Genomic DNA, 10,916 nt, shown 5'->3' with positions numbered 1-10,916 from the left:
TACGGGATCCTGGTCTGAATTTGTTGACATTTAGAAGGCTGTTAAGGACTTATTTGTTTTCATCCTAACATTGTTTATGTTTTTGCATTTTGAGAACGCTTTTGATAAATTTTACATTTTAATTGGCGCTACATAAGTTGTAATAATAATAATAATAATGTATGTTAAAACCAAATCATTGACGAATGACACCAAAAGCCAAGCGTCTGACTAAATTTGATTTTATTTGCTATAACGTCACTCAACCCCGTCGGCATTCAACTCCACATTTTCCAACACACAGACGCGCAAAAACCGCTGCAGAATGCACGAGATATTATTCATAGCAAAAAAATATTCCCTACTATCGCCTGACCTAATACTGATATTTTTACAAATCCGATTGAAAAACCCGGAGGTGTTACGGTCCATGGGGCCGAGGACTTCGATACAAATCGGTAAAAACTCCATCGAGGGGAGAGCTCCGTCGTACTTTTTGATCTTCTCGTCAGATGCCCTGGTTGCAGCCAAACCGCTTTCTTTGCTAGTAAGCTGCACGTAGCGCTCAGCAAAGGTGCCCGGAACGGTAACGTCCCACGCCAAGCACCTGCCGGCTCTCCAAGGGATCAAGGTACACCCGTCAGGGCGCTTACCGTCGTGCGTCGAGGCCTTGGAGAAAAGTCGGTACACAAAATCGTTTATGGCTGAATGTCGCTGCTGGCGACCTCCGCCCAAACGACAAACAAGACCATGATGGCCAAGTTCATCCGCCTCCGCGCCGCACCTGCATGTATATCGACTCTGAACGGCCAACTCCAGACGGAAGCCAATGGCTGTCCTGACCGTTTCGTCGTCCAATCTGGTACCCACCGACGTATTGGGCAAAGATCTCAGCCAGCCGCAACTCGCCTCGCTGGAAACTGCCAGCAAGCGAGCTGAGGTCGCCGAGTCAGGGCTTGAGGAATGCAATTCTTTGAATGTGCGTTTATATGCTTCCTCCAAAATGTTGCCCTGGGAAAGGTCTGTTGGTTGGATTGGAGTCGGTGGAGTACAGTGCAGGCTACTAAATTGCTGAAGAAGGGCAGACTGTAGGTCAAGCGTGGCAGATGCGGAAGATTTATAAACAATTGATGCAAGCTGAACCACGCTTAGTAACCCCAGTCCCCCAAATCGTACCGGCAGCTGAGCCTGAGACCAACCCTTGTCGGTAATATCGACGTTACATATTGCTGAGAGGGCCACCCGCAGAGCACCCTCAAATTCGCACAAAATGGCCGCATTAACAAAGTTGGATGTGCGCAAAAAATACATCAATTTCGGCAAACTGAGGGCGCCGCGGATGATAGTCAGCGCGTCGTAGACCGGGAGAAGAGAGACACGTTCGAGGGCAAATCTTAGCTCAAAAAGTTTTTTATTAAAAAACCTGTCCTGATGATCGCCGGCCATCATTGGAGTGCCTAAAAAATTTAATGATGAATGAGGCACTGTAGGGACATTAGCCAGCACGTGTGCATTTGAAACGTGTCATTTACGAGTAGTTCACACTTGTTTGTGTTTAATTCAAGACCAATGATGGAAGCGCCGACCCTCAGCGACAGGAAGTCGTCCGCTAAGATGTTGCCCTCTGCGGCCAAGCTGACATCGTCCAGGTAGCCACAAACAAACGCCGAGGATGACTTCGTCAACAGCGGGTGAAGGGTTAGAGCAAAAAGCATCGGTCCCAAAGGGTCGCCTTGCTGTACGCCCTCGCACGATTCAACCACCCAGGCGTCGTAACCGAGAGAAGAGACTCGGCCATATGCGGAATGACAAAAATTATAAATTTGAGGACAGTGCTGCTTAACTGCCTCTAACATTGAGTCTCTTCTCAGGGTGTTGAAAGCGTTCTTGAAATCAATCTTCAAGAATCCCCACTGTTTTAAAAGTGCTGAAATCAGTTCACGTACGGCGTGGACGGCCGCCTCAGCACCACCTTTCACGCCGACGCCCAATTGGATAGGATAGAGTTTGGCTTTGACCTGTTCCAACACTAGCGCCAGAGCGCACTTACTGGCCAGCCTCCTCCAGAAATTTCCCACCGCGATGGGTCTGATCCCTCCATCTTTTTTGTTTAAAGCCACCAGACGGCCCCCAAAAAAGAAACGGCTAACAGCGGGAGGGCAGACCCCAGATAACAACAAATTTACAAACCGGGTGAGGTTATTTAACAATTCATCGGTGGGCGTCGGACCGGAAAGTAAATCCTTTATGTGCTGAGGCCTCAAGCCATCAAGGCCTCCCGATGAACCATTATTAAACGACTTTAAAGCCGTCAACACCTGGGCTGGTGAAACGCGACCATTGGACGGCTCCTGCGCGGGAAAAGCTCGCCTGTTCAATGGAGCACTGGGATGAATAGCTTTGAGTTTAGCGAGTGTCTCAGGCGAGCTCTCCGCCAGGCCTGCGAGCGAACAAGCAAGTCTGACGGCCGCCGAGAGACTGCCCTGTTCAATCCGAGTGGTTACTGCACTAATCCAACTGTTTGGATTGTGCTTACGCGGTTTGGTGTTGTGGTCAGTGTTGAAGCTTGCTACAATAAACTCGACCTCGGTCGAACTGAATTCGGCCAACCGTTTAATAACGTAATTGGCTTGATTAGTCCTGCGACCGCCCCTGGTTGGCTTGAACAAAACAAATGCCAAAAAACATTGGAGCCTGCACCAATGGGCCGCGTCGCAGGGATCATCGCAAACGGCCGTCAATAAAGCCGACAATGCTTTAGATACCTTGTCTCTGCACGGTTTGGGAACGTGATCATACAGATGGGCAGTCCTCAAAACGACCGTCAGCCTGTCAAAAACATGAAAAAAATCCACTTGGGAGGGACTCTCCGAGACCGACGCCGAAGAACCGCGTGTAGCAACATGAGGGTTGATGACAGGTGCAGCGGTAAGCGGCGGTCGCGCGGAAGCAGATGAACCAGCCGGAGGCTGGTCAGCTGCCTTGAACGAACCAGGGCATTCCTGGCCCTTCACTTTGCCTCCATGTCGATATAGTTTACCGTCCGGTTTTATTTTATAATGATTTAAACAAACCGTGCATTGGTATAGGACCGGTGCCATTACGTCAACGAAATAAAATCAAAAGCGAGTAGATAAAACCGTGTGAACAGTGATAAAATAAAATAAATAAAATTGTGGTGAAAATAAAAAGGTTTAATTTTAAATTTAAATAAATTTAAAAATTAAAAGAAAAACTGGGAATGAAATAGAGAAAACAAAAATAAATATTAATGAGCATTGTACGGTGCAGCTATAAAAGACCACAAAAGTTAAAAAACCAACCGAACGGCGGGAACCTAATCCGAAAAAGGGCAAAAAAGCGACAACCAATAAAAACCACACCAAAAAAACCGAAATTATTGCAACAAAAACCTTAAAAACCAGAAATATTACTAAAAATTAGCGAAATACTAAAATGTGAAAGCCGACACCAGCTGAGCGAACGTATCGCTCACGTAACGTAACGTACATAATGTATGTATGTATGTATGTATGTATGTATGTATGTATGTATGTATGTATGTATGTATGTATGTATGTATGTATGTATGTATGTATGTATGTATGTATGTATGTATGTATGTATGTATGTATGTATGTATGTATGTATGTATGTATCTATGTATGTATGTATCTATGTATGTATGTATGTATGTATTATTATTATTATTATTATTATTATTATTATTATTATTATTATCATTATATTATTATATGATCATTTATATAGCGCCTATTAAAAACATTCTCATAGGCGCTATACAACTATGGCAATTTTCTACAAGGAAAAAAGATATGTCTTCAATTGACTCTTGAACTGGAGAAGTGTCAGACCAGACCGGCGCAAAAAATATGGAAGTTCATTCCAATGCCTTGGTCCATAAACTGCAAAACTACGTGATGCAATCTTTAATTTAGTAACCGGGACAACTAACAAATTTCCCCGATCTGATCGTAGGCCAGTTTTTAAAGAAATCGATGATCTGTCAATCAACATTTCGGACAGATAATGCGGAGCCAATCCGTTTAAGCATCTATAAACCAAAACACAGACTTTAAAAACAATTTTTTTGTTGACCGGCAACCAATGCAATTCCGACAGAAGTGGGCTAATATGTTCAACACGACTAGCACCAACAACAATTCTTACAGCTCTATTCTGAACCATCTGCAACTTAGCAATCTCATGTTTCGAAACACCATAAAACAAACTATTACAATAGTCCAATCTAGAATGTATGAACGAATGAATCAGAGTAACCATGGTTGATCTGTTCAAACTCTTTTTAATTCGATTCAATTGTTCAATTGCCACAATTGAAATGAACAAGATTTCACCAAAACCTTTATATGTTCACCCATACATAGGTTTTTATCTATTTTAAAACTCAAAACTGTAGCCATTTTTCAAAAATCAATAACCAAGAAAATTCATCAACGAGATACATAATATCGGCTATATATAACGTAAAAAGAAGCGGGTCTAAAACAGACCCTTGGGGAACCCCAGACAAAACATCAACTGTATTTGACCAAGAATTATTAAAATAAACCTGCTGGGTACGTTTGCACAAATAAGATTTGAAAAATTCCAAAGCTAAGTCACAGACACCGTAACTTAAACATAATCGACGTAACAGTGTATCATGATTCACACAGTCAAATGCGGCACTCATATCAAGTAGAGTCAGAAGAGAGACCTGATTGCGATCAGAAACCTCAAAAAGTTCCGACAATACCTGTAACAAGGCCGTCTCCGTCGAATGAAAGCGTCTGAAACCAGATTGATTATTCGGCAAAAAGTTATTATCATTTAAATACTTTAAAAATTGTTTATGAACAATTCTTTCTAAAACCTTTAAAATAAAAGTTAAATTCGAGACAGGTCGAAAACTTTTAAGTTCATTCATGTCTAAAGACGCATGCTTCTGAAGAGGAATAATAATTGCATGCCTATAAACAGCTGGAAATGTGCCTGTTGACAGACACAAATTAATTAATTTCGTAAAATAGGGCAAAAAATAATCTATATATTGTTTAAAAATATTAGCAGGCATACAATCAATTATACAAGAGGTTGACGGAGAACTAATCACAAAGGTTCTAACTTCAGACTGCGATACCCGCGAAAATTCACAAAATTTTATGTCAACATTAGACCTACACTTTATAGTAGGCTCTCCAGCTACAGTTATATTGTTTTTTATCCCTTCAATTTTATTAATGAAAAATTCAACAAAATCGTTAGCTGTATGGGTCATAATACAATCATTTGATGACTCTTTACATAAAATTTTATTTAAAATTCTCCATAACTTTTTAGGATCATTACCATTTTCATCAACCAATTTTTTCCAATAATTTTCTTTTTTCTCCCTGAAATTGTTGTTTTTTAACCTTATTGATTCAACCCACAATTTTTTGTCCCCCATTCTATAATGTAATCTATATTTTCTTTCTGCCCTTCGACAATCACGCCCTATCTTACGACACTCACCATCATACCATGGTGCAGTCGCCACAATTTTTGTTTCAACTATATGAATCGGTGCAACAGCATCAGCAATTTTTAATAATTCATTATTAAATAGCTCAGCAGCTTCATTTGCATCAATAATATCACAAATTTAACAATTGGTGATTCTTGAATTAATGAAATCAATTTATTTTTATCAATTCGATTCCAAGAGCGCACTGATTTTTTCATCTTACGAGAAAGCGGACGTGATATAGGCAAACACGCCGTTATCAAACTATGATCCGAGTGTATCCCACTCGGATATATCTTGATATCATTAACCGACATTTGATAACCAGACACGATGAGGTCTAGTATACCTCCTGAATTATGCGTAGGCTCATTTATGACATTACGCATTAGAAACAAATCAAATAAATTATTAAGGTGGATAGTGTGACCACAATCACTTTTCTCAACATGTATATTGAGATCACACAATAAAATTACTTTATCACATAGTGATGTTACAAATTCTAATATTGAAGACAATTCCTCAAAAAACAATGAAGATATCATTACAAAGCCAGGCCGATACATCGCCAAAAAAGTTTTTTAACTTTATCAATTGTCAAGGGAAAACAAAGTGCCTCAAATGATGAAAAAACAGGTACATTTTTTTTTCAAATTTGTAACAATTTCGAAAAAAAATTATTAACCCCCATGGTATGGATCATTTACTCTTAAATAATCAACAAATATATATCCAGGTGGAATTGGCATTTTCACCGATATATGATCAGAGGAACCATGCCAAGATTCAACGATAACAAAAATATCCAGACCCTCCATTAATAATTGATATACATCCCCCCATTTAGTAATAATTGACCTAATATTTAATAACCCAAATTTAACCCCATTATTAACCAACCCAACACTATATTTATATGATTTTACACCTTCTAAATTAACTCCATCTTTTTGAATTTTACTATTCTCCATTCCCCCAGCTTTCCCCTGACCTTGTATAAAAAACCCGTATGGTCATTCGCCTGTTTTCCTTTGCCTTATCAATCATTTTTTTTAACGACAGTCTTTGCTGGGGTGTCAAATCATGTCTAATTATAATTTTATTCAAATCAGAATCAAATGATTTGATTTTGAACAAATTTTTCATGATGGCAGTTTTGGTATTGCTATTTCTGACAGCAACCAACATAGGCCGTGGTGACTCACCTTTTATTCCCAGTCTACTTATTTTGAAATCATTAGTATTTTCAATTAAATCACATGACAATTCTTTACATATTTTTAAAACAACATTTTTTTCCTCAAATATTGTACCTTGTTCCTTAAGACCAAATATATATTATTTTCTCTCTTTTTCCGCTCACTCTCTTCATCTAATTTTCTACTTACATTCATGACCTCGGTATTGACGGATTTCATTTCATTTTAAAATTCACCTTTAACAACATCAGCAAAGCTCACCTTCAACTCTTTTTTCATTATATCCATTTCTTTGGCAAACTCAGGACCGACGGCCACACTATCTTTTCCCAAATTATTCAACAATTGTTTCATTTAATTTACTTCAGAAATGAGCTGTTTGTTTGATTTGCGAATAGTAGCAATTTCAACTGCAAATTTTACAAAATGTCTATCAACATTTACTAAAGCATTGTCAAAATTTTCGAAAATTTCCAGACATCCATCGCAATGAAATTTCACATGTTTCATTTTAAACACAGGTAAATAGGAATCAGATATGTTTACACACTTTGTGTGCACATGAAATTTGCATGAACTGCATTGGAATTCTTTTTCAGTTCTTTTAATTTCATTTTTACAACAAGTGCACACTCTATCATTAGCTTTCGGCATGCTAGCAATTGTCCAATCACCAACAACCTGAATATTGTACAACGCAGCTTAAAACGAGTATACTAAAAAACGGAAATTAATTCAACTTAAAAAATTAACAAAAACCCCTATAATATCGATATTAACCGAAAAATTGAATTCTCTGAAACTAAACTGAATAGTCCGTCCAAAAGTCAACCGAAAATACTCAAAAACGACTCGAAAAATCGCCAAAAATCAACAGCAAAAAACAATTGATCAACAGCTAGCAGCTGTAAAAATGTATATGTATGTATGTATGTATGTATGTTTGTATGTATGTATGTATGTATGTATGTATGTATGTATGTATGTATGTATGTATGTATGTATGTATGTATGTATGCATGCATGCATGTATGTATGTATGTATGTATGTATGTATGTGTGTATGTATGTATGTGTGTATGTATGTATGTATGTATGTCTGTATGTATGTATGTATGTTAAAACCAAAACATGATGAGTGACACTGAACCGTCAAACATCAAGTAACAAATCTATTAACACTTTGATTTGTCGTTAATTGCACATGTCGGCATTCAGTTGGATATTTTCAAGCACACAGACACGCAGAAACCGCTGCAACAAGCACGAAATGTAGTTAGTTGCGAAAAACAATTCCCTGCTGTCGCCTGATCTGACGCTGATCATTTCGCATATTTCCTTAAGAAATTTAAGGGTGTTGGGGTCCATCGGGCCAAGAACCTCGATGCATATTGGCAAGAATTCCATCGAGGGGAAGGCGTTCCCATATTTTTTCATTTTCTCGTCCGCTGTCCTGGCCGCGGCCAAACCGCATTCTTTACTTGTCAGGTTTACGTATCGTTCGGCGAGAGTGCCAGGGACCGTAACATCCCACGCCAAACATCTGCCGGCTCTCCAAGGTATTAGTGTGCATCCGTCCGGGCGCCTACCATCATGCGCAGAAATGCCGGATGGTTCCTTGAGAACCGGGATTGAAGCCTTGGAGAAGAGCCGACAAATGTAATCGTTTAGCGCTGAGTGACGTAGTTGACGGCCCCCACCCAGGCGACAAACCAAACCGTGGTGCCCAAACTCGTCCGCCCCTGCGCCACATCGGCACGTGTATTTATTCTGAATGACCAGGCTAAGTCTGAAGCCAATGGCAAATCTCACAGACTCGTCGTCAAGCCTGGTGCCCACAGAGGTGTTAGGCCACGATCTCAACCACCCACAGCTGGCAACGCTGGACATGGCCAACAAACGAGCGGTGGAAAAGTCGTCGCCGCATGAAGACAACAAATTTTGAAAGATTTTTTTATATCCTTCGTTCAAAATTTGGACGTGCGTACGGTCCCCCGGGGCGGACACTAGGGGAAGAATATTGCGGCAACGAAAAAACCGGTGGAGCAGAAAAGACTGCAGGTCGAGAGTGGCAGCGGCAGAAGAATTATAAACAACGGGAGCCAGCTGAACCACGCTAAGCAACCCCAGCCCACCAAATCGCACCGGCAGCTGAGCCTGGGATCAACCACTGTCGGTCACTTGAACATTGCAAATCGACGACAGGGCGGTGCGCAGGGCTCCGTCAAATTCGCCCAATTTTGAAGGGTCAATGTGTTTAGATGTACGCAGGAAGTACATCAATTTGGGCAAACTGAGAGCATTGCGGATAATAGTCAAGGCATCATGGGCCGAAAGATAGGAAACACGACCCAGGGTGAATTTAAGCTCAGAGAGCTTTTGGTCAAAAAACTTTATTTGATAATCACCCTCGACCAAGGGTGTGCCTAAAAAACTCAGTTCTTATGCACCAACTCTGGGTATTTCAGCCAGCGCATGTGGCACCTGAAATAAACTTTGGCAGTGAAGTTCGCATTTTTTAATGTTTAACTCTAAACCAATTGCAGCGGAGTTATGCTTCAAATATTCGTAGCTATCGGCCAGAGTTGGACCGTCCGAAGCTATGCTGATATCATCCAGATAAGCGCAAACGAAAGTGGACGAAGCTTTCTCTAAGAGTGGATGAAGAGTTAGTGCGAACAACAAAGGACCAAGGGGATCACCCTGCTGTACCCCCTCGGACGATTCTACAACCCAAGAGTGGTAGCCGAGGGAAGAGACTCCGCCATAGGCAGAATGGCAAAAATTATAGATATTGGGGCAAAAAAGTTTGACAGCCTCCAACATCGAGTCTCTTCTCAAGTCATTGAAGGCATTTTTAAAGTCCAGTTTCAGAAACTCCCATTGATCGGGGAGGTCGGTGACCAATCTTCGAACCGCATGAACAGCGGCCTCAGCGCCACCCTTAATCCCGACACCCAACTGAGTCGGGTAGAACTTGGTCTTGAGTTCGACCACGACCAGGGCCAAGGCACATTTGCCGGCCAACCTCCTCCAAACGTTCCCGACCGCAATCGGTCTAACCCCTCCGTCTTTCTTATTTAAAGCTATTAGCCGGCCTCCAAAAAAGAACCGGCGGACGGAGAGTGGGCAAGCATTCCTGTCATTCCTGGCAAGCACCCCGAGCATTCCTGTCCTTTCACTTTACCTCCGTGCCGACATAACTTCCCGTCTGGAGTGCTTCTATAGTGGTTAAAGCAGACGGGGCACTGTTGTAACGTTGGAGCCATATGTGATTAAAAACAACCATGAAACGAGGGAAAGAAAACAAATCAAGTGGGGTGGATGGATGAGTGAATGAATGAACAAGCGAATGACCAAAGGAACGGGCCAGCGAACAAACGGATGAATGAGTGAATGATGGGGGAATGAATGAGCTAATTACTGAACGGACGAGTGAGAGAAAAAAAAGAATGAATGAGTGAGTGAATAAATAAATGAATGAATAAACAACCAAACGAATGGATGAATGAATGAATACATGAATGAGTGACGGAATGAATGAACGAGCGAACGGATGAATGACTGAATTATCTTTAAATATTTAACCAGTGTTTCAACTTTTATTTATTTTTTTTTCTTTTCTTTTTTTTATTGATGTATGAATGAGTGAGTGAGCAAATGAGTGAATGAGTGAATACAAAAACCTAGGTAACAGTGTGGGAGGAGACAACTATTGCAGCAAACTTTGGCCCAATCTCTCCCTTATAGTTTATTTTATTTTTACACAAATTTTAAAAATTGGTTTAGGACATTTCTTTTTTATAAATAAATTTTAATTTAAACTTTAAATTTTAATTTCAAAAGTAAATTAAAAATAAATGTCGGTAGAAGGCAAATAAGTTAAAATGTAGTGAACTTTCCGATAATAATAAAAACAGCTCACACCTGGCGCAGGCCGGTGACCTGTAGCAGCTATGAGCTGTGAATAAATTATAATATTGATAAAAAAAAACAAAAAACGAGAAAATTGGCCGAGGCAGGATAGAAAAACGATAAAAAATGACGGAAAAACAAACCCGGGACAAATTTACAGCCGATGGCCCTAAAAATCATCTATGAAAACAATTTAAAATCTATGAATTTAGCAAAATAATCGGGAAATTAAAACAATCCATGTATGTATGTATGTATGTATGTATGTATGTATGTATGTATGTATGTAT

The 10,916-nt window shown here is 40.3% G+C and overlaps 2 protein-coding genes across 2 annotated transcripts; both read right to left on the bottom strand.

Moving 5' to 3' along the window:
• Positions 1-237: 237 nt before the first annotated feature.
• Positions 238-3,080, bottom strand: HELRODRAFT_172778 (hypothetical protein; the record flags this gene model as incomplete). Its single annotated transcript, XM_009019417.1, has 2 exons — positions 238-648; positions 2,130-3,080. The coding sequence occupies 2 exons, from the start codon at positions 3,078-3,080 to the stop codon at positions 238-240; spliced, it is 1,362 nt and encodes a 453-aa protein (XP_009017665.1).
• Positions 3,081-7,905: 4,825 nt separating this feature from the next.
• Positions 7,906-9,980, bottom strand: HELRODRAFT_172777 (hypothetical protein; the record flags this gene model as incomplete). The annotated part of the gene is made up of 3 exons (XM_009019416.1): positions 7,906-8,328; positions 8,893-9,087; positions 9,894-9,980. 3 exons carry the CDS (start codon positions 9,978-9,980, stop codon positions 7,906-7,908), a joined length of 705 nt encoding a protein of 234 aa, XP_009017664.1.
• Positions 9,981-10,916: the final 936 nt, after the last annotated feature.

This window comes from Helobdella robusta (assembly GCF_000326865.2).
Source record: "Helobdella robusta unplaced genomic scaffold HELROscaffold_24, whole genome shotgun sequence".
NCBI classification, from domain to species: domain Eukaryota; kingdom Metazoa; phylum Annelida; class Clitellata; order Rhynchobdellida; family Glossiphoniidae; genus Helobdella; species Helobdella robusta.
This window is presented reverse-complemented; position numbering and strand designations above follow the sequence as displayed.